The 25076-nt window shown below is 43.0% G+C and overlaps 1 protein-coding gene across 5 annotated transcripts in view; it reads right to left on the bottom strand.

The window, feature by feature from the left end:
- Positions 1-2138: 2138 nt before the first annotated feature.
- Positions 2139-25076, bottom strand: part of PDE3A (phosphodiesterase 3A) — a 314647-nt gene continuing 291709 nt past the window's right edge. For all 5 annotated transcript variants that reach the window (XM_072999742.2, XM_072999743.2, XM_020811330.3 and 2 more), the window contains 7 exons: positions 21449-21560; positions 20019-20132; positions 17936-18135; positions 17123-17326; positions 15168-15323; positions 11747-11987; positions 2139-5264 (listed from right to left, as the gene is read on the bottom strand). In XM_072999742.2, coding sequence (XP_072855843.2) covers positions 5023-5264; positions 11747-11987; positions 15168-15323; positions 17123-17326; positions 17936-18135; positions 20019-20132; positions 21449-21560 — 1269 coding nt within the window. In that variant the 3' untranslated portion in view covers positions 2139-5022. The remainder of the gene's footprint in view (positions 5265-11746; positions 11988-15167; positions 15324-17122; positions 17327-17935; positions 18136-20018; positions 20133-21448; positions 21561-25076) is intronic.

Here is a 25076-nt window from a genome sequence, read left to right as displayed (position 1 = left end):
ATAATACAGATTCATGTGGCCCTAACAGCTAGACATGAAAACATAGGGATAAAATGGCAATGGATTTATTACTGCATGGAAAAAAAACTTCTTTGTATAATAAACTGGGTGAATAAAAGGATGAGAAAAGGAGGATTAGAACAATGACAGCTCCCAGCTGGTATAGGTCATTTAAGACAGAATTCTACACCTTCTACAACACACACAAGTAGTTGATAAAAATACTTCCCTATCAAGGGTAGATCTCAAAACCCCAAAGAGAAAGAAGCCAGGTAACCATAACTTCAGAGGCAAAAGAAACACTAAAATCACATAGAAAGAGGTGGTCCTAAATTCATGGTTGCATGTTAGAGATGTAACAACTAGACTGGAAATATGGGTCATTCTACTTATTAATGTAATAACCAACTTGGGTTCTCCATCAAGTACACAGGCATGGAGCACAGACTCCATAGAAGATACTCTCTCACAACCTGTATGACGCATGTGCTTCTTGTCTACACTTGACAGTTTGGGATGACCAGGGAAGGATGGGAAGAATCTTAGCTGTAGGTATCCAGTGCAGCTCATCTAGAACCATAAAAGCAAAGGCGAAGTGTGTTGTTTATATACTGCCCCGTAGTGCTTAAAGCCCTCTGTGGGCAGTTTACAATGTTTTTAAATATGCAGGCTACATATCCCCCCCTCTCCTCCAGCTGGGTACTCATTACGAATCTCAGAAGGATGGAGGGCTGAGCTAACCTCAAACTAGCTACCTGAGCCCATTAGGACTGAACCTCATGGTGGCGCTGCGGGTTAAACCGCAGAAGCCTCTGTGCTGCAAGGTCAGGAGACCTGCAGGCGTAAGATCGAATCCACGTGATGGAGTGAGCCCCCGTCGCTTGTCCCAGCTCCCGCCAACCTAGCGGTTCGAAAGCATGCAAAAATGCAAAAATGCGAGTAGATAAATAGGTACCACTTCGGTGGGAAGGTAAACGGCGTTCTGTGTCTAGTCGCGCTGGCCACGTGACCACGGAGGATTGTCTGCGGACAAACGCTGGCTCTATGGGTTGGAAACGGGGATGAGCGGAGTGGTGAGCAGAGTCTTGACTGCAGGACTACTGCATTACAGGGCTCCTAAATGGGGCAGGGAAACTGGGTCAAAACCCACGGCATCAAAATTTAAAGGGTCCAGGTCAGAAATCTACTGGTAGGCATTTATTGCTCAAAGGGAATGAGCCTGCCTGTTTCAAGCCTGTATCCCATCTGCAGCTTCTCCTCCCCGGGAAGAAGGAAACACAAAACAGATCAGCCTAACGTAGAACCAACATGTCTAATGCATGCTCAGATGTGGGTGTTTAACTGTATGTCCCTGTCCCTTTCCTGTATATGTGATTCTTATGTGACAGAAGCTTAACTAATACGGCATCAAAGCACCAGAACTGCTAGATATATCGCTGAGGTTAATTCCGTGCGTCTCTCTCGGCCTGCTACTACCCCTTTCAAGAATCCAGAGACATCTCCCTATTAAGAGGAATTGTATTTGAGAGTCAATTGCTTATCAATCAACCCCAGCCTGCAGCTTTCTCTTACTTTTGCCTCTGATTTTATCCTACTGGTAGGATGTCAAAGACAATGAACTCTGGAGCTAAAATCCTATGCCCTTGATAAATCTTTAAGTTGCTCACTGATGGTTGACATGCTGGCAATTCTGCAAACTGTGAAGCCAGGAAGCCTATGAGAAGCAAGACGAAGGAAAGCAGAATGAGAGTAAAATAAACCATTCTCAAAGCAAGAGCCTTAAAAAGTTTTGATCCTGGGTTGGTGTATGTATGTGTGTATACATATATCTATCTATCAATCTATCTATCTGAGAATCATAGTATTAGCCTAGCACAGTGACTAAGCGCACACGTTTCGTTATAAAAGCAAATTATCCCTTCACATTTTGTACTATAAAAACTCATTTGGACAGTGACTGATGGTCAGTCTCTGCTGCTGAGTGTCAGGGATCAACCTTAATCCAGATGATGATGGCTGATGCTAATAATCTTATAGGCCTACTAATTATGCAAGGTCTTCTTTGTCAAAGGTGGCAGTTTATAATATTTTATAAAAAATCTGTTTCTTTTTTTTTTAAAGTTATCTTTACAAAAACATACCATTTCCCTTTTATTATCTATACAATCTCCCAAAGTCTCCATATTTACAGACAGATAAACAAAATCACTGGCAGGCAAAGTTTTAATTGATACATAAATCAACCAAAGAAATCCTATGCTGTGACCAAGAAAGAGCTGGCCTTCTGTTTGCTTTTGATGACAAAAATCAAATCCCAAAGATAAGGCTGCACCGATCAGGGATCAAGCAACTCACCGGAATAAAACTGGCCCCCTGCAGCCTTCCAGCTGTAAAATTCCATGTCCTAACTCTGTTTTTAGTAACGAGGTACTCAATCAGGATGGATAATAAGCATCTATGCTCCTCAATTTAAGCACTGCAGAAGAGTTCTATTTTGACATCAAAGGTTGCAGGCAATTCCGTATCTCCCATCTGCATTCAAAGGTCAAGAATGAAATCACCTTTTGAAAATAAAACTTCCCATCACCCGCATTAGAAAACATAATAAGAAACAGGAGGGAGGGAGGGACAGTTACAATGTGTATTCAGTTCATACTAAATTCATACTATCTCCGCACACATATGCACACAAATGTATATTCACAATGCTTCAGGAGCTTTCTGGAGGTCTTCTGACATTATACATGGCACTTGTCCCATGGAAAAGTCCAATGAGAACTTATCCTACACAGGTCCTTTTAATGAAACATGACATGGTCGTCTAAAACCTAGTGAAAAGCTTCCACTGAAAGCAATGACACAATTAATTCCTGCACTGAAAGGGCAGCATTCACTTTTCTTGGTCTTCTGTTTGCTGTAGGTGCATTCCAGAACTTGAACCTGCTCATCTAGATCAGTGGTTTCCTAACCAAATTCTGGAGAAACCTGAGATCCTTCGAAATTTTTCACAGGGTTGCTTAAACGCTAGATCATAAAAGATTGATGTATATCCAAAAAACAGCTTGCCCATAATTATCAGAGCTTGGAAGAAACTAGTTATGAGCAAAACAGTTAAATTTTTTTAAAAAATAATGACGGTATAAGTAACATCATTAAGTTACATTTCAAAACTAATGTAATGAATACTTTAAAAGTTGCTTTTTTGTGCAACAAATAACATTCCTATTTCTTTTCACAAGTTATTTTTAAAGGGTTTTGAATGTATTTTTAAGAACAATTAGATGGAAATGTTCAGGTTTTATGCCATTCTCCAATTAATATTTTCAATGTGTGATTTCAGAGTTGGCCACTAGGGGGAACAGGAGAGTGTTTCCTTATATTTTTCTGGCACACCACCAGCCGCAATACATATCAGGTGCTAATAATGCCGACCAAAACACATTACTTTGGCAAAGAGATCCATGATAACTACAATGACGACCCTTCTACTGCCCAGCAAAGTCCAATTAAGTCCCAATTTTAGAAGGCCCCCATGTGCTGCTAATTAGAGAAGTTCTTCTGCAGTATCCAGCCACAGAGAAGTTCTGGGGGCATATCCTTACTTCACATGGAACAACACAGAGGAGCGGACAACATTTTGTCCAAGTTGTTTTGATCTCACCAAAAGGTTTATCACAAACAGATCAATATAGAATATGTTCCCTGAAACTATTAAGTGGAACACCCACTGATCTAGATCACTAGGTGTCAGATCTTATGGCCCTTTTACCTATTCCAGTTAAAAATCAAGATAAGCCAGGACCAAACCTTCCAAGTCGATATTCAGCATTAAAAAGAGCCTAGCTAAATGTGGTCTCTCCTCTTTCATAAGCACAGAGATCATAAGAAATAATGTAATTATTATAAATGGATGTAATTGAGGAAGCAATGCAGGTCTCCTTTGGTGCTTTCCACGGCAGAGAACTGGGAATCCTTTGGACAACACAGCCACGTGCTTCCATACTCTCAAATCACAACTGGTGGTGCTTGACTACAACATGGGGAAGAAAAGGGAGGAAAAAAGGGAGAGGGGGAGAGCTAGTGAAAGTAGCATTGCACAGTCTGTAGATGTGGATACAGGTTGAGCAGCTTCTCAATGGATGCACCTTTCCAGAAATGGCAGCTATGGGAGAGACTGCTCATGTAGCTGGAGGCTCTTGTTTGGCCGAACCTGAAGCTGCTCTGGGTCACATCTATCTGGATACTACTCAGTTGTGTGGAAGAAGGGAAGAAAGGAGTGCTTCAACACCAGCCTTTCCAAGGCTGAGAAAGAAACTGGATCCCAGTTATGGAGGAAAAAGAAGACACTATTGCAGGGTCGTTACTTCTGTGAAAGTCTGAGGGTTGAGTTGTGATAGCATATACTACTGCCACGACCAGCTCATGCTGCAGTATTACATCTGTTTACTCAGTGGTGCACTCCCATGTTTGTGCTGTGTGCGCTCACACCCCTCCCGCCTGCACATCTATGAAGGCAGATAATATTTTATCAGTACTATCGACGGCACCGCATCACAAAATCCAAGAACAACAGTAAGACGGCCTTTACTCACTTCACCGTGGACACGCTTCTCATTCACAACATTTTCCTTTCTCTTCTTCTTGTATATCACAGTTATCGTAATATATCGTTCTTAAAAAAAAAAAAACCCGAAAGAAATACGCAGCTGATAAACCCAGGCTAATATTTATATATATATATATAATTATATATATTTATAATTCCCCATCCCATATGAAAGTCTGTAAAAGTCGGTGCTGCAGAGTGAAAGCTTATTTTTGCACCCAGCAATTTAAACAAGGTACCTCACTGTGGTTGTTGTTTTTTTAAAAAAAAAGAGGAAAGAGGAACAACCTAAACAGCTGTAGGTGCATTATCCCATAATTCTACAGTGTTGTGTCTAAATGTTGTGCTGGCTGGTAAAAGGAACTGGTAGAGAGAAGTCCTTTTGTCTTCCAATACTGCTCAGAATTCTCTCACTGTCATTGATTCGTCTCCTGGGCTGAGCTGTCGTCTTCTCCTCTGGGCTTCCCCCCTTTCTCTTCCTCCTCCTCTCTAATAGCCTCGATTTGTTCAGAGGGCTGGTGCAACGCTGCCGGTTGGTCTGGGGTTTGCTTGCCTGTCCCAGCTCTCCTCTCTTCCTCCTCAATCACTTTCTTCCACATCTGATGGTTCTCAAGCAGGTGCTGAGTGATCTGGCAGTAGATCTTCCTCCTCTTCTTTCCTGCAAGAGACCAGGAGCGACATGATGCGGGAAGATGGCAAACGTTCCAGGTATGCTTATCTATCTATCTATCTATCTATCTATCTATCTATCTATCTATCTATCTATCTATCTATCTATCTATCTATCTATCTATCTATCTATCTATCTATCTATCTATCTATCTATCTATCTATCTATCGATCGATCGATCGATCTATCTATCTATCGATCTATCTATCTATCTATCGATCTATCGATCGATCGATCTAATAATAATAATAATAATAATAATAATAATAATAATAATAATAATAATAATAATAATAATAATAATAATTTATTGTCATTGTAAGTATATACACAGTATACCCATACAATGAAATTCACAGACACCCAGAGACCAGACACATGCACACATATAAAATTCCCCAAACACTCCCCACCCACTAAAAAAATCCCCCAACACTCCCCACCCACTAAAAGTCCTCACTAAAAATACAAACATCTACACCGCAGGCCAAGTAACAAAATCAATCAATCAATCAATCAATCAATCAATCAATCAATCAATCAATCAATCAATCAATCAATCAATCAATCAATCAATCAATCTATCTATCTATCTATCTATCTATCTATCTATCTATCTTTTGGTTGGTTGAGCTTATATGCCCCCCATTTAGACATAGTCTACTCAGGGCAGCTCACAAAATGGAGAATAAAATCAATTAATATCAAATAACAATTTACAGCATTTACACAGAACATAGTAGAAAAAGAGGAAGTTATGTAGTGCCCGGAGGGAAGTCCTGTCTATATAACCAGGTCTTGAGTTGGTCTTTGAAAATGCCCAACAAGGGGGCCAGACGAATCTTGAGGGGGGGGGAGCTTGTTCCAGAGACTGGGAGCCACTGCCGAGAAGGCCCGGTGTCTTGTTTTTTTTCTTTCGGGGCCTCCCTCGGCATTATGCTCCTTAGTCGCCCCTCCTGGCTAGATCGGGTAATACGAGTAGATCTAGGTGGGAGGAGAGGCGTTCCGCCAAGTATTGAGGTCCTAAATCGTTTAGGGCTTTGTATGTGATCATTAGAACTTTGAAATCAATGCGGAATCGAAAAAGCCTCACTGAACGCCATGGGGCTGAATTCTGAACAAAGACGCTTGCAGGTCTGCATCACACATCTGGCAAAGCAGCAAGTTCTGGCTACATCAAAAAAATCTAGTGTTGGCTTTGAAATGTATGGTGACCCTCCCCTCTATCGCAAGCTGCAATGAAATAATTTCAGAGCCATATTCTGTCTTGGAAATGGTGATGCTGTCTGTTTAATAGGAATAACTTATGTCAGGGAGTCCCAACGTGGGGCATTTGAAATGTATGACTGTAACCTCCCACCTCTTTCACCCCTGGCCACGCTCGTTTGGACTGACATGAATGAGGTGATGTCCATTGGAGGGCATCCGGTTGTGACAGGAGAAGACTGCCTTCAATTAAGGTGTTTAAATTAGGTATGGCTAGATGTCTTAAATCCTTTTCGCGACATTCCAGAAGAAGTAATTATGACAGGCGTACAGTCCAGTCCATATGCTCATTAGGCCAGTGATACGATACAGCAGCAAATGTACATTTGCCTTCAGCTATCACATTTCAGGAGACATGTGTGATGAGGTCATTTCACATGGAGACCCGTAGATGCAACAGTCCCCTCCACCTTTGGAAGGGAACAGCTAATGACGTACATCAGGCTAATATTCATACAGGCCTTCAAAGGAAGTTTCCACATCACATATTCTGTCACTCAAACCTGAAGGGAAAGTAGTAAGCTCTAACATGTACAAGAAGTGTTTGCACAGTCATAAAGGTTGCACACTGTATGCAGAAAGTCTCAACTGCAGCTGGAAAAGACCCTCTACCAACACGCTAGTCAGTGTAGATAACACAGAGGTAGATGGATCGCTGGTCCAAGTTAGTATAAGGCAGCCAGCTACCACCCTAATGTGAACTTCATCACCAAATTGTGTATGTACGAATAAAACCTAAATCCACAGAATGTGAACTGGTTGCAACTAACGATTTCCTAGATCTAATGTTACTGTGGGAGGCTGTACCATCTGAGGCTGCAGATGGGGACTCCTACGACAGAGTGCTCCTGAACAGTGGGAGAAAATTCAGAATACTGAATGTCATCCAAGAGTCCTACCCAAGTTACCTGGTGTGATTATTTCTATGTGTGGTGTCATTTTTCTAAGGAAAGAAAATTCATTTAAGAGAACCCCCTCCCCCTTTCTGCAGTCTAAAGTGGTATAGCCCAGACACACAGATTTGCCATCTCAGGTCGAAGCAAAACGTAGGACTTTTCCAAGTGGACAAAACTTCTACACTCCTTTCATTGTGTAATTTCCCCTCAAAAAGCCATTTCTTTTCTCTTTAACGAAAATAACATACCTGTATGTAATCTTAACCAAAGATTTCCAGCTCTCTGCTGAAGCTTCTATTCTAGGCTTCGTTGTTTATGGTGATGTTTGAGAGCTAATTGAGAGCTCTGGACTACAAAACTTTCAGCAGACATAGCTTTCAAACTGGAAGCACCATAGCACTAAATAACTCTCCCCACAATGAAAAAGAAAAAAAAACCCAATATAGAATCATAGAATCACAGAATAACAGAGTTTGAAGGGGCCTATAAAGCCATCAAGTCCAACCTCCTCCTAAGAACAGGAATTCAAATCAAACTAGATTTCACAGATGGTTGTCCAAGTTTCTTTTGAATGCCTCCAGCGTTGGAGTGCTCTCCACCTCCCAAGTAATGGGTTCCATTGTTGTACTGCTCTAACAGTTAAGAAGTTTTTCCTCATATTCAACCTAAATCTGGCTTCCTCTAGCTTGAGCCCATTATTATGTGTCTTGTACTCTAGGATCATCGAGAACAGATCCTGCTCCTCCTCTGTATGACAGCCTTCCACGTATTTGAAAAGTGCTATCCTATCTCCCCTCAGTCTTCTTTTCTCAAGGCTAAACATGCCCAGTTCTTTCAGTCTTTCCTCATAAGGCTTGGTTTCCTGTTCCCTGAACATCTTTGTTGTCCTTCTCTGACCTTGTTCCAGTTTGTCAGAATCCTTCTTAATGTATGGCAAGTAAACCATGTTTTCAGTAGGGAAGAAAAGGAAAGTCACGGGAAATGTCTCTGCAGTAAGAATACTAATTAAAGAGGAGTGTAGAACCTGGAATGTGAAAGAGAAGTCATGTTCTTTTTGGAAGAGTCCTCAGCCAGGACTGTGCCCCTTTGCGTCAAGATATCTGAACTCCACAAAACCTGACAGTACTTACCAATATCAGCTTGACAGCTGATTAATTCCTTTTTTGCTAATTAATTCAGAAAATTGCACATGCTGTCAAAACCAAAGCAACCTTCTGAGATACTCATAGAAACTTGGACTAGTTTATAGTTCAACATGCAAAAGCCGTCACTCATTGCTGGAAGAAAAGACTCTGCATTCAGTGATCTTTAGGAAACCTTTCTGATTTTCTCCAAACTTTGGAAACGTTCCTTTTTTGAACTAGAGTTCCCTAAATCCATGCTAGGTAGAGGATTCTGGGAGTTGTAGTTAGAAAGTTTTCCAACCGCTGGTTTTCTCTGATAGCCTTTCACTCCCAGCCTTTCACCAACTAGAACTCTTTGCCACCAATCAATCAACTAGTTCAGTTGATTAATCTGGCTCTTAAGAAGATTAACACCATGCTGCACTAATAATAATAATCCTACACATTTTCTCAGATTACTAGAATTGCTCAGGATCAGACCAGACAGAAATGGCTCTTGCACCACCGACAGAAGGTATGAACTCAGCTTCCGTGGTGCTTAAGCCCAAGTGGCGGAGTTCTCGGTTAAGATTCTTAATGCTTTAAAGAGTAAACAATTAAACATTCCCCACACCTCCCAAATTTGCCCACAATAACTCATCCCTTAGCAGCAGCTTGCTTGAATGTTAAACCTCTTCGGGAGTTTTAATGAAGCAGGGAGGGGGAAAGTGACGTTAGGGGAATGCTTTGTTCCACAGAAATGTGTGCCTAGATTAGTGTTTCCAGGTGGCCTAAAGTAAGTGTTTGTTGGGAACCAAACTGTTGAGTCCTCCGAGCTTTTCAGCGGCGAACAAAGAGCTTTTCATTGTGGCACAGCCCAAATCCAGTTCAATCCTTCATTAGAAAGCTTTCAGTTCCCTGTAGGAAACCTTCAGGTTTAATCAGAAGAAACCTCTATGCCACACTAGCGTGGCCACGTTAGAACATTTTATCCCTGGTCTCCTGGGAGATACGCCCTCCCCCCCTAAGATCATGCCATTCTCCGCAAAGGTCATTAGAACACTTATTGCGATTGGATATTGTGTTAGAAACCACTACAAAGCTAATCAGGTTAACGACTCCAACAGCATTCACTGCATTCAGGTTATGTGAGGTTCTGGAACTGTAAGCATCTTGGAACATTGGAAGCCACACTCAGCTGGTCCTAACCACTGGGGAAAGACGACACCGTATTTTTCCATATATAAGACTATACTATTGTCTAAAATCTTTAGACTAAAAATTGAGGGTAAGCTGAGGAGAGAACAAAAACAAGTGGAGGGGAAAGCAGGGATCAAAGCGATCCTGCAGCGCTTTGATCCCTTTCCCCCTACACTTGCTAAGCCCCACTTAGATTTCTTAATTTTGGATTAGAAAAGTGGGGGGTGTCTTATACATGGGAGCGTCTTATACACGAAAAAATATGGTACTTTCCCGTTGCCGGTATTGGGATGCCTTGTTGACATTTTATATGTATGCATTACTAGAGTTTATGTAATTAATTAATTAAACTTTTATACTGCTTGATTACAGGAATGGGGACTCTAGTTGTTGGACTCACTGTCAGTTGTTGGACTCACTGTCAAGTTGGACTTCAGTCACACAGGTGACTTGACTTGTCCACCCCCCACCCCCATCCCCGTGACTCAGACTCAATTTACAACTTGGAACCCACCCAACTCCCTTTTTTTCTGGTGTGTGTGTGAAAGTACAGACTCATTGGGACTCAGACCCAAAGGCTTGCCACCAACCCTGCTTAATTAGTGCAATTAGCGGTTAACAGTTGATGCACTGGTTGTGGGATTCCTCCTCTGGCTGGGATTTGGGACTATATGGCCCCAAGGAGCCCCTTCCTTCTCTACCGTTCTACGATTCTGTGATCCTCACAAGCCAGCGGGACCAGATTTACACTTCTGGTGTAAATGTCTTTGGGTGCTGCCTACTGCATGCAGAAGCGTCTTCCACTGTTCTCCGCCAAAGTAGTTTAATCTGGGAGGTTGAAGCATTTGAGGCTTGTTGCAACCAAGGTGCGTCTGGAAAGAGTCGGTTGTGTTACCACAGAAGAGATGGAAACCCTGCTTTGCCATTAGGCCACATAACAAGCAAAAACAGCCATATTGGCTGGGGGGGGGGATTCTGAGAGCAACGGAAGCTTTCCAAATTTTAAGATGATGGCAACAATCATTTAAACCCTTTCTCTTGCACCTTTGTTCTGATTAAAATTTGCCAATTTGTAGTTAGATGATTTCCCTTTGGGAAGAAATCACTCTTTGGGGTTGAGTGGGAGCACCCAACTTGGTAAACAGCATGTGCAAGATTTATCTTGAATTCTGAATACTGTACAGAAATAAAGAAACAAACATGGAGTCCCTACCATTATTCCTGGAGATGGGGGCTTTATATTCAGATCCAGGGAATATGAATATGCAGCATGGCACCATAGGTGTCACAGCAGTCCATTCCCTCCCCTGCCCCCGGAACCAGTCCACTCACTGGGGCTCCACATGGCACACACATCTGTCAGCGTTGTGCCAATTGCAGAAGGAGTCCAGCCCGCGCTTCCCTGCCTCTATCCATAGCCAATTATTATTGGAATATGCTCTGTGTGAGGCCACCCTTGAGACTGATACAGAAACTCCCAACAGGTTCAGAATATGGTGGCCAGATTAGTGAGGAGAATAAATACCATATTTTTCCATTTATAAGATGCCCACCCACTTTTCTAACCCCCAAATTAAGAAAACTTAGCTTTGAGTATTCAGCCTCTGAGCACAGAACACTCAGACATTAGCAGTCCCTGTTGCATCAGAGCCTACAGGCTTCACCTCCAACAAGGTGTGTCCCAATTGGTTTGCTCAGCATCAGCTGACAAGGTTCCACAAGGTTCCTGACTGTAGGAAGCTAAGCCTTCTGACTGGAGGCAGCTAAGCCTCGTCACTGAAGGAAGCCTGTTTGTTCTACTTTTAACGGTTTTTAACTTTTATCTTTGTTCTTTGATTTAAGTAAATTTAATTTGGAGCATTTTGTTCTACTACGTTTATGTTTTTTTATGTTGTGAACTGCCCAGAGTGATCGCTGGTAAGATGGGTGGCATAAAAATTGAATAAATAAATAATAATGATAATTTTTTTAAAAAAAAAAAATCAGGCACACACACAGAACATACTTGGTTCGGAGTTTTCATAGGTCTCCATGTCCGTCGAATCTTCCTCATCCTGCTCATCCGTGTCGGCTGACTCATCGTTGTCTTCGATCCATTTTCCTGGCATCAGCCCCGCCGAGTCATAGGAGTTGCACAGTGGGCCCACGATGTGAGTGATGAAGGATTCCTGGAGGTGTGCCAACTGAGGAGCAGAGCGGTCCATGAACGGGCTGATCGGGAGACCTAAGCTGGCTTCTTCGTCACCCTTAGAAGTCAGAAGAAACCAGAATTACCATTTCATAAGCATGGGATCTCAGTACATTTCCAGTTCCAATTCAACACACTGGTGTTAACATTTTAAGGACCTAGGACGGCTTGCAGCCAGTTGACCCGAAGGATCATTGTTGCCCTTCTGTATCTTCCCAGATCATAAAAATCATGTTACCAGGTTGCTCTTGAAATCACCCAGGCCATTTACAAGGCCTGGAGAATGTTTTCATGTTAGCAGTCCTGTTATTGCTCCCCACAAGGGGATGGTATTTTGATGAGCACAACGGGGGAAAAAAGATGATCGTTGGCTTCAAAAACCTAAATGGGCAACAGGCAGAAAAAGAGCTTAGAGAAGATTTTCCAAGCATAGCTCCCAGAATCCCCCAGCCAGCAGTGGCTGGGGGATTCTGGGAGTTACATTCTTTAAAAAATGAACTTTTCCAAAGTCTGATCAGAGCAAGGGTCAATGGTACACAGAGAAAATGGAGTGGTGTACGTGTGTTTCAAGGTGCTAGGGGAAAAAAATGACAAAATACAGCCAAAGTCTGCCAGGTTGTGCAGGATTCTGTGACTGTCTGCCTAAGACTGCAGAATGAGGTCCCTAAAGGGGTGTGGAAGCCCTTGGATGCCCCACTGAAACCACCGGTCTGCAAGCAACTCCTGGCAGGAGGATGAGCTTCGATGCAAGGTCAAAGAGTGACTCGCAGACCGCGAGCTACAGAGTGATAGGAAGGGAGTGCGGAGCTCACGGCAACAGCGGAAGGTGAGTGGACAATCTGGCCTTAGAGGGCCGGACCCTCGCTATGTCCACCTATGTGGGAGTGTTCGTATTCGTATACAAATACCCCCATCTCTATTTCTGACTCTTGGTGGTTGTCTTGAAGGACAGTCATAAGCATGAGGGCAGGACAGGCATGCTGGCCCTATCCTTAGGCAGGGTGATGCAGACAAAACAAGTTTTAAGGGTCATGAAAAAGTCGCAAATTCTTAATGATTTCCTTTGTTAACGCTGCATCTTTATTGTCAGGGAAGAAAAGAGGTGCTTATGGCATATTCAGCTGCATATGCCACTATAACTTGGCTGGATGTGTATTCTTTACTTCTTGACTTATTCTTACTGGGGGATTTTTAGTGGGTGGGGAGGTTTGGGGATTTTTGTGTGTGTGTGTGCTTGTGGATCTGGTCTTTGGGTGTCTGTGTGAATTTCGTTGTATGGGTATACAGTGGTGCCTCGCATAACGGGCACCCCATTTAACGACGAATCCGCATAGCAACAATGTTTTTGCAATCGCGTTTGCGATCACATAACGATGTTTCCTATGGGGGAAAATCGCTTTGCGACAATCGGTAAGCTGTTTCGCTTACCGATTTTCGCATAACGATGATTTTTCCCCAGCTGATCGGTGGTTCCAAAATGGCTGCCAGGTAAAACAGGGACGGATTCCTCACTTACCGGGCAGCTAAAATGGCCGCCGTATGGAGGATTTTCGCTTAAAAGGTAAGTTTTAAGCCCATAGGAATGCACTAAAGGGGTTTCAGTGCATCCCTATGGGCTTTTTTATTTTGCATAGCGACAAATCCGTATAGCGACGATTTTTGCTGCATGGATTATCGTCGCTATGCGGGGCACCACTGTACTATGTATATACACTGCAGTGGTGAATTGTTACTACTTAATGAGTTGCTACTTGCATCTCTCTTTGTGCACCAACCAAATGACTTGGCACATGACAAGGAATTTAAGCGGTGACGTGCTTCTTTGTTTCTGCTTACACCACTGCGCTTGTGCTAGCATGATTAATCAACAGGATTATGGCCAGTGGGTTCAACATATAGTTTTCAACATGCAAGATAGTGATTTAAATTTTTTTCGGAGAGACATTTATGATTTTCTCAAGTGATACTACCTCAACAGAGGTTTGAGCCAATGGTTTCAACATAACACACAAAATCTAGGCATTCAGTCTCTGATTAAACTTTTAAAAAGTAAATTGATAGTCTGATGAGCCTCTGATGTTAAACAAAATTTTGATCAGGGATTAACAGAGCCAATCCATTCCGAAAGGTAGGGAAATGTGTGTTGTGATTTTAGTTCTTGATCTCTGGGATTCTGACAATTTTTAGAAAATGTCAGGGTTGGAAATGAAAGGACAGAATTCTATTTAGTGGATACCCTACTTCCCAATGAAAAATAATGATGCCATACATCCGAATGGCACAATAGCCAATGTGATGTGAAGGACGAAATAGCAAAAGAAAAAGAAAAGGAATTTATTTTTCAGGGACAAGCCACACTGATTAGATATACAATTCCCATGCTTTTAAAAAAAGAACTCTTAGTCCACTTGGGAGCCATTTGCAAATGTTGGAGAGGGTTACTATAGCAATTAGCACATTTCACGGTGCCAGAGTGCTACTAGAAGGAGGAACCGGTAAGCTGTTTCTGAGTACCTTACACCTAGAAAATCCCAGGAGAGTTGACTAGAAAGCAATTAATATATAATCTAAAATATCCATATAGTAACGATTATATTAAGCAATGCAAAAAAAGTGGAAAGAAATGAAACAAAGGGTAACCCAAAGTCCAGTTCGGATCTACAGAAATGGGCATGTTGAAAGGGTTTGGGGAGGGGGCTGCAACCTGCTTAAAAGATGGATCACAATGACCATCAAGGTGTAGCTATTCACTTTTTTGCTGGAGGACAGATGGGATTGTCCAGGGAGACATAAGGGTCCCTTGAAAATAGCCTGTGTTCCCTGGGCCACCTTAGCTAACTCGATCTAGTGGATTCATTCCATTTTCCCTGCAATTTCCTACATTTATTCTTATATATAAGAATACACTGTTCAGTCATTTTTTCAGGTATTTAATTTTTAGAAGCATCACTTCAACTCGGGGCTTTGCACACTCTGACACAACAATGAATTGCGTGACACGTTTCACTGTAACTGCCGTTACCCCCCTTTCAAAACAATGGTAAAGCAATTTGGAGAAGTGATTTTTGCACACTGATTTTAATCTGACCTCTTGAAACCATTCACCTCCGTTATGACAAAACGATCCGTGTGAGAGTTTTTACATTCCATTCTCATAAAAGGTCGGGGAAGAAAAAGCACTGAACTCTGAACTCTTCCAAAGTGCGATTAAGAACAGCCACCTTCTGCTTCTCTTTACCTGTTCGTAAAACTCATTGACGATGCCTTCTGTCCATTGTAGATGCAATTCCTTGTGTTTTGCTGGTCCATTTATGTCAGCCAGTTTGATGCACATCTGACAAACCAGCAAGCGGTCATTTTCGTTCGTCCAATCAATGCCTACGCCATCGTTCACCTGGCAGATAACATTTTATTATGAATGAATGAATGAATGAATGAATGAATGAATGAATGAATGAATGAATGAATGAATGAATAAGGTAGATGGCACAGGAAAAAAATCATCTATTCATTATGTAAATATCCTGCCTTTCTTCTCTGCAAGACCTAAGGAAACTTACAACATGAATTTTAAAAACCGGTAACAGCTTAAAATACCCAGTATTTAAAACACTGCTAAGTACACAGTCACAAACACAGAATGAATACAATGTAAAAGCCACAAAACACAACAAAAATAAGTGAAATGCCTCAATGTCCTCGATCAGTGGTCAAAGCCTTTCTAAATAAAAATGCTTTTGTCTACTGGCAGAAATGCAGCAGGAAGAGGGGCAGTCTATTCTTCCTTAGAAGGAAATGTGCTGTATGAATTGTTATTTATCATTTGTATTACCTTTCCGTCCAATATATTTCCTTTAGATACTGTATTTTTCCATGTATAAGACACCCCCATGTATAAGACGCCCACCACTTTTCTAATCCAAAATTAAGAAATCTAAGTGGGGCTTAGCAAGTGTAGGGAGAAAGAGATCAAAGCACTGCAGGATCGCTTTGATCCCTGCTTTCACCTCCACTTGTTTTTGTTCTCTCCTCAGCTTATTTCCATGAGTAAAAGGACCCTCAATTTTTAGTCTAAAGGTTTTAGACAAAAGTATAGTCTTATACACGGAAAAATACGGTATATATCAGAAGCTTCACTATGAATGTCTGCATCCCATCTCTTATCACCTGAATCCTAAACCTGGCTGATAACTAAGGTCTTCTTTATTTGCTCTGCAAAAATACCACCAAAACTCTGGTACCCAAAGCCTTCCCATCTGTCCTCCATGAAGATGGGACCCAGAGGCATAACCAGGACAGGGTGACTGAGGCTTTGACCCAGGGCACCAAAGTTTAGAGGATGCAACAACGTCCTGGCTCAGGGTTGCAAGCCCACATTGCTGCTGGAAGGCTGCAAGCTGATTAACCCCAAACATCGATAGCCAGAAGGAAATGCAAAGCAGGAACTCTCAGTATGGAGCCAATGTGGCCGAGGTGCACTCAGATCCAGGCATTCCTGCTCATTCTTCTGCCTCCTCTTTGTATATGCTAATTTCACGTGACCCGAGCTTAGCCAATAGGGCACTAAAGCCGAGGCTTCCAAAAAAGCAAGTTTTTTCGTATTTTTCGCTCCATAAGACACACCTTTCCATAAGACGCACCATTTTTTTAGGAGAAGAAAACAGGATGCACAGACTTTCCAACCCCCTCTTTTGTGGGGGAAAAGTGCGTCTTATGGTGCGAAAAATACGGTACATCTCTGGTAGAATCTTTCTGCCTGTTTCTCTGTTCCGAACCCCCAGCTCTGTGTCTACCATCAACTTACTGGTCCTTCCCACTATTTACAGTAGGTTTCTTCCCAACTGTGTAATCCTCCAGATTCACGCGGAGATGGGCGAAATGATCATTTCAGTCCATTTGAGATAAGAATTTTTAAAATCAAATACGGCCCATTTCTTCATTCCATGAGTGCAATGTTGTGCATTTTTAAAAAAATAAGCACTTGACTTAAATAAAGAAGTGTCAGGCCTTTTCCCTCCTCTCCCATCCTAACAGAACTGCTTCTGTACTCCAGCTTTAGAATCACCTTTTGCTTGGCCTCTGGCCATTGCCTTTGTAACTACACAACGCAAAACATCTGCCCCTCCCCTCCCCATTTTCTGGATCTTGGCTACAGATTTGGGCCTTTGGGAAGATTCAAGCCGTTGAACTTACCTTCGCGTTGAATTTGGCCACAAAATCAAAGTGCTTCTTCAGATCAGTAGCCAGAATGGCTTCAATAACAAGGAACCGAAAGTGCTTGAACTCCACGTGGTCAAGGTTGACTAAGAAGTTATATTCCGGTCTGGACATGAACAGATTCCATGCCGCAGCAGCGTGATGGTTCTCCAAAACAGAGCGGTCATTATATAGGACAGCCTGAACAAAAAGAGAGAAAATTCTCCGTTTGAGGATCTGGGGAGAACGTCCAAGCCAAATAACCAAATTACTCCTGTTGATTACCAATACAGTTGCCTTGGCTCACATGCAAGACCTTTATTTGTTGAACCTGTTGCCTATGTAGATAGAGAAGACTTTTACTGCAGTGTGGCTTTGAAGGATATACCAAAAATTCAGAAATTTCTTTCTACTGAAGACAAGAAGAACTTGAGATTTTTTTTTTAAATATCAAACCCTGAATGCAGGGGGGGGAAATGAAACTGACAGATCTCCCCACCCTTATTGCATGTATGCCATTTCCCTGAAGGAACAATACAGCAAAAGCAAAGTGTGCTACTTATACATCACCCCACAGTGCTTAAAGTTCTCTGTGGGTGGTTTACAATTTAATTATGTAAGCTACACAGTGCTCTGCTCCCCGGTGAGCTGAGAACTCAATCTACCCACCTCAGCAGGATGGAACATTGAGTTAACCTTGAGCCAGCTATCTGAACTCAGGTCATGAGTAGAGTCTTTACTGCAGTACTGCAATTTAATGACTGCACTGCAAGGATCCTATAGGTGGGGAGGTACTCTGGTCCTTCTTACCTGAGGAGCACTGGTTGCAACCAAGAAGGCATTGGTTCTTCCAGGGTGATCATAATCATGCATGGCAGCTGCTACATAAAGAGCCATCAACTCAAGGGCGGGGATGTTGCCGGCCAAGCAGCCGTAAGTGTCATCTGCTGGCGTGTACGTTTTCGACAACACGTATCCCAGGTGGCCGTGAGTGAATCCGCTATCAGAATCTGAGCATCAAAAAACAGGTCATTTGGTGAGAGTTAGTTACGGAGCAGAAAGGAAAGCAACTTGCCTTCGGTTCCGGTCCCCAAGACCATGCTTAAGCTTGCCCATTTCAATGGGACCTGAGCCCGTGCAATATTGGCAGTAGCAAAATGGCTACATCTCTCAAATTGACTACTCAAAGATCAGTGCCTGCAAGGAAAAGCTACAGATGCTTGCAATTTTAGCTGCTCATCTCATGCAGTTCCCTGTTTCAGACATTACCAGTGGCAGGGACGGAGGAATACATGCCAATGAGACAGACGAAAGAGGCGCTGCCATCTTCGTTTATTATTATTTCTATACTTTTACATTTGATTTGTATGCCACTTTTCTTCCAATTGCAGGACCCCAAAGCGGCTCCCAAATTATTCATAGACAAACCAGTTAAAAACACAATGAATAATTACATTAAAAACAACTGAACCCATCTGAGCATTCAGATAATGAGTTAAATTGGTTAGAAACATCTTAAATGCAGATGACGACATAGATAAAACAATATGAAGCACCCCCTAAACTAAAACTCTTCACTGCCCAATCAGCTGTTAGCATCCTGCCTAAAAGTATGGCCTCCTGTCGCCAGAAGGACAAGAGGGAGAGGGCGAACCGGCCTCATCTCCCATAGGGCACCAGCAGAGCCGGCTCTAGCATGAGGCACAGCGAGGCAACCAGCTCAAGTAGCCGACTTTGTTGTTGTTTAGTCGTTTAGTCGTGTCCGACTCTTCATGACCCCATGGACCAGAGCACGCCAGGCCCTCCTGTCTCTGTGGCAGACTTTGGGGGCATCAATGACAACCTCCCAGGTATTCTCCATCACAAATTCTCTGACTGTCCTGCTCTCATTCAGAGAAAAGATTAGGATGTACCTCACAACCTGTCCTGCATTCTCCCCCCCTCAAACTACACTTTTCTCTCAGATGTCCTCTAAGATTCTACTATAGCTGTTAAAATAATATTGAACTGCCAATATTCTTCTACCGATTGAGGGTGGTGGTGGTTATTCAATTATATATATAATTTTTTTTCTTTGCCTCAGGGAGAAAAAAATACTGCTTCAGAGAAGGAGAAACACTAGGCTAGAGGGTAGTGTCTGAAAGAGCAATCTGTTCTGATATCAGAAAACTGAAACAACATTTTGCTCAACCACAGCTTTTATAGAGTCTAAATCATCATCATTCTTCTGAAAGACAACCAGCAAAGCCATTGCACACAAAGGCAACTGCGTGTGTCCAATGGTAGCGTGTGGTATTTTCTCAGCTCCTTAGCATCCTGGCAAACTGGGTTACCTACGTGCCAGTGGAAAGGACAGGGATAAGTCTTGTTTTCACCCCCATCCTTAAAAGGTGAGTTTGAACCAAGGATCATAAGCTACTAGCAGAGCAGGCCTTTGATGAAAGGATCACCTCTTTTTCATTTTCACTGGCAAGGATGATTGAGAATGCTGAAGTGATCCAGAGAACCTGCGGGTTCCCACTGACACCTTCATGGCTCTCCTGCCCATTCAAATGGCACAAATGCAATAAATATTCTCAGTTTTTACATAATCATACTTAGAAAAAAGGATGTCTCAACACATCAAGCCCCCTCTGCTGGAAAAACACAAGTCAAGCACAACAAGATCTTTTCATCCTTGCATGTAAGAGACATTTCTTAACCGTGCCGTTTGCTTTTTTAAAAAAAGCTACAAAGGTGGTATTGTTGCAACCCAACACTATGTTTTGTGAAAAATACAAGGTGGTGTGCAAAATGCAAGGTTTTAGCACACACACACAATGTACAAAGGAAAGGTAAACTGGGCCAGAAAATGAGATTAAGAGGGTCCCAAAGAAACTACTGATAAATTTACCTGAATCACTTGCTGACCCGTGGTCATTAATCACAGTTGGCAGGCCAGGAATGCACTGGGTGGAAAGGTACCAGACAGCATGGAGGACATCAGTGGCATGAATCCTGTTGTGATCTGTTGAGACAGAAGCTGGTTACTTCTGCTGGTTGTGAGTGTGGGTAACAGCACCATCTGCTGTACAAAATGGATAATTTCTTCCTCATTTCCCACTATCATTTTTAAGAACCAAAGACCACTACACTGGGCTGAGGGACAAATTTGTGCGGATCTGCATATTCATTTGTGATGATGACATCACAGCTTCCTTATTCTTCAAAGTGAATGACACACCAGCCCTCATGGGGGGGGAAGAGATCATTTCGAGAACACACAAAAAGGTATGAAGCAACTTAAATACAAGCAATATTTAAACAACATCAACCCCTATGGACCACAGACTTTGATAAGGGCCCCAGGCTCTTTGCTGTTTTTGTTGCAACAATGAACGTTGCTCTCCACCACCACCCCCCGAAGCAAACAGGCCTATACCAGTCATGGTCTAACATCGTGGTCCCCAACCTTGGGCCTCCAGATGTTCTTGGACTTCATTTCCCAGAAATCCTGGCCAGCACAGGTGGTGGTGAAGGCTTCCGGGAGTTGTAGTTCAATAACATCTGGAGGCCCAAGGTTGGGGACCAAACAACACACAGACGAAACAACAGCCACTCAAATTTATAAATCACCAACTTCATTCTATTACAAGCTACAGTAGAGTCATTAATTTCTGCTGATAAATGGCCAGGAAAAGAGAGAGCAGAAAGTGAGTGGGGCAGAAGAAGCTAAAACCACATTTGTGTTAGGGGATGATGGATAAGCCTGGGAAATACCAGCTTCACGTACAATCAGTCACACACACTATCCTGACGTACACAAACATTTTTTTCTCCCAATAGATGCATTTCTGTAAGTTTTAGTGCTGCCTGGATAGCTCAGCGGTTTACGTATCTGATTGTTGGAGCCAGAGGTTGGGAGTTTATTTCCCCACGGTGAGGAGAACCGGCCTGGGTGGCCTTGGGCAAGCTGCACAGTCCCCAGGATGCCTCCAGGAAGAAGGGGATGGCAAACCACGTCTGAGATGAGATGGCCACAAAAGGCTGGTTCAATGGTTTCTGCCAGTTTGTTTTGTGGCCGAATACAGGCTCAGCGCTTCGGAGGCCTCCCTCCTTCAGCGGGCAATGCCTGGGGATCCAGGCCGCTGACCCTGAGGGGGTGCCTGACAGAGGAAGTGGGGCTCTGGAGTGTTGAACCCCTGTTTGGCCACTAAAGAGAACTCCATCTGAGTACTCTCTGCTTAGAAAACTCTGAAAAGGGTTACCAGAAGTCAGAATTGTTTGGATGGGGCAAGATGATGATGATTATTGAAGTCTTCCAAAGTACTGGGTCATACTTACACGGTATGTCTCGGTATCCACATTCTAGAGCATGGAAATAGTTCATAAACTCTCTGACGGGAATTTTAAAGGTCTCAAATAACCCCATGTCTTCAAAAAGCTTGTAGGAGACCTGGAAAAAAAAGCACACCAAAGGAACTATTAACACTAGGCGTGGAACATAAGGCTCGTGAGCTCTGAGTAAGCCATGCTGCCTCTGGTATTTGGGGCAATGTAGCCAAAAAGACTGATGGCAGAAAGTGAGGAGGAATTAAAGAACCTCTTAATGAGGGTGAAAGAGGAGAATGCAAAAAATGGTCTGAAGCTCAACATCAAAAAAACTAAGATCATGGCCACTGATCCCATCACCTCCTGGTAAATAGAAGGGGAAGATATGGAGGCAGTGACAGATTTTATTTTCCTGGGCTCCATGATCACTGCAGATGGAGACAGCAGCCACGAAATTAAAAGATGCCTGCTTCTTGGGAGGAAAGCGACGACAAACCTAGACAGCATCTTAAAAAGCAGAGACATCACCTTGCAAACAAAAGTCCGTATAATCAAAGCTATGGTTTTTCCTGTCGTGATGTATGGAAGTGAGAGCTGGACCATAAAGAAGGCTGACCGCTGAAGAATTGATGCTTTTTAATTGTGGTGCTGGAGGAGACTCTTGAGGGTCCCTGGACTGCAAGGAGAACAAACCTATCCATTTTGAAGGAAATCAACCCTGAGTGCTGACTGGAAGGACAGATCCTGAAGCTGAGGCTCCAGTACTTTGGCCATCTCGTGAGAAGAAAAGAGTCCTTGGAAAAAACCTTGATGTTAGGAAGGTGTGATGGCAAGAGGAGAAGGGGGACGACAGAGGACGAGATGGTTGGACAGTGTCATCAAAGCGACCAACATGAATTTGACCCAACTCCGGGAGGGAGTGAAAGACAGAAGGGCCTGGCGTGCTCTGGTCCATGCGGTCATGAAGAGTCGGACACGACTTAACGACAAAACACCAACAGCTAAAAAAGACAAGTGTTTACCACATATGCATCTACTCCTCCCACTCTGGATTCCCCTTCACCAGACCTAAACCAAGTTATTGAGACCATCCATCTCGTCCTCTATCCGGATCTTTTTTCTGAACTACACAGCCGACAGAAGAAATTGTGTACACTTCAGTGAAGGAGAATGTCTGGATGAAGCTACTGTTTCCCCCCACACACACACTCCCATGTCAAGGCCACCTTAAACATCCCCAATAGGTTTTTACAGGGGTAAGCTGGACTTTGACAGGAAAATTCTCCCCTTTCCCATCCCTTATTTAAACGTGGGGCACTGAAGAACTTGCAAACCCCAGAGCATAAAATACCACTGACAGCATCAAGTCCCAAAGCTTCTATAGCAAGGGTGAGCTAAGTTAAGCCAATTGAATACTTGTAGTCCTCAAGGACACACACCCCCCACCGCCAATTTTGAAGAAAATTTCATCCAGAAATTCTGTTTGGGCACTTGAGGGAATGCTGCAGTCATTTTTGCCATGTTGTGTCTCCCCCTGTTGCCCAATCTCCACTATATTATTTTTAAAAAATTGGCCAGTAGAGGGCACTAGCGTTTTTCCCCAGTCTGGAGGGGGGGAGAAGCATTTTGAAACCAGAATACAGTGGTGCCTCGCATAACGAGCGCACCGTTTAACGACGAATTCGCATAGCGATCCGTTTTTTGGGATCGCTAATGCGATCGCATACCAATGCTTTCTATGGCCGAAAATTGCTTTGCGACGATCGGTAAGCGAAACGCTTACCGATTTGCGCGTAGCGATTTTTTAAAAACAGCTGATCGGCGGTTCCAAAATGGCCATCGGATGCCCAAAATGGCCGAGCACAGCGTTTTCGCGCCCTGCCCTTGCTTACCGAGGGCGCGAAAATGGCGGCCGGATGGGGAAACATCGCAGAACGGTGAGTTTTGGGCCCCATTGGAATGCATTAAACGAAGTTTAATGCGTTCCAATGGGTTTTTCCGGTCCGTATAGCGATGTTTCCCCATAGCGACGGTTAATCCGGAACGGATTAACCTTGCTATGCGGGGCGCCACTGTATTTTGGAGTGAGTGCCGCCCTCTGATCTATGGAAGCTGACTTCTACTGCTCTATTCAGTCCCCTGTTGTACACTTTTGGGTACTTCCTCTGTTTTTGACACACTATGAAAATGTGTGTGAGATAATCATGTTTGTCATGCAAGTAACTCTTCATCTCACAAAATGCAGCCAATGCAGATCGCCCATGGCTGCTGCTTCAGTTGCATTGATTATTAAGGTTCAGAAACATGACAAGGAGTGTGTTTGGGGGTCTTTTTAATTAAACTGTGGGCATGCTTGTTTCCCGAAGAGAAAGAATACTAATGGTGCTCCTCTGTCTTGTTCTCACCTGGCAGTGGAGAATCTTGCAGGGCTTCAGAATTCATTATGTATATGTCTATTCAAGTCGAGATAGACAAAATTAATGAGACAGAATAATTTAGAGAGCATTCTTCCTATCTCCAGGAAGAATATCAGGGCTTGTCTGCATGGAAATATTTCAACAGCTTTTGCTGGTCAGAAGGGTGCCTAACTCTTGGGCTCTTGTTTTTTCAGACTGGATACTATGGCATTGGCAAGACGAGAACGAAACTGCTTCCCACTGGCCCCTGGATGGCTTAAAGAAAGCTCCCACTCACATCATCCTGCCCTTCCACTCAGAAGAGACCGTTCTCCGTGTCTGCCTAGCATCCCGGTTCCAATGGATAGCAATGCATCAGCCAGTCTTTCCCAACGTACTAAGTTTAAAACTGACCCTGAGGGAATATTCTGGATGGGCTTTAAAAGAATATTTTAAAAACATCTGCTTCTTTAAAATAATGATTCAAACTTATTTTTTAATCATTTTAATCTGCTGCGAATAACTTTGGGATCCCATGTGAGCTGAAACATGACGCTATAACAAACAGGTTCTCTATCCTGGTCTGTATTAATGGAAGCAATACTTTTTCCAAAGTGGAAACTATTACTCTATTGCATAAACTCATCCATTCCTAGTTCTCTATGGGCTCCCATATATATGGATGAGTTTGTGTACATTTATATATATGTTTGTGTACATTTTCAGTGGTGTATATTTTATTGAACAATTCTTTCCCTTCTTCATTCTATCCATCCATCCATCCATCCATCCATCCTTCCTTCCTTCCTTCATTCCTTCCATCCATCCATCCTTCATTCATTCATTCCTTCCTTCCATCCATCCTTCCTTCCATCCATCCATCCATCCATCCATCCATCCATCCATCCATCCATCCATCCATCCATCCATCCATCCATCCATCCATCCATCCATCCTTCCTTCCTTCATTCCATCCATCCATCCATCCATCCATCCATCCATCCATCCATCCATCCATCCATCCATCCATCCATCATTCATTCCTTCCTTCCATCCATCCATCCATCCATCCATCCATCCATCCATCCATCCATCCATCCATCCATCCATCCATCCATCCATCCATCCATCCATCCATCCTTCCTTCCTTCCTTCCTTCCTTCCTTCCTTCCTTCCTTCCTTCCTTCCTTCCTTCCTTCCTTTCCCTCCCTCTCTCTCTCCTTCCTTCCTTCCTTCCTTCCTTC

This window comes from Pogona vitticeps, chromosome 5 (assembly GCF_051106095.1).
Source record: "Pogona vitticeps strain Pit_001003342236 chromosome 5, PviZW2.1, whole genome shotgun sequence".
Taxonomy (NCBI): domain Eukaryota; kingdom Metazoa; phylum Chordata; class Lepidosauria; order Squamata; family Agamidae; genus Pogona; species Pogona vitticeps.
This window is presented reverse-complemented; position numbering and strand designations above follow the sequence as displayed.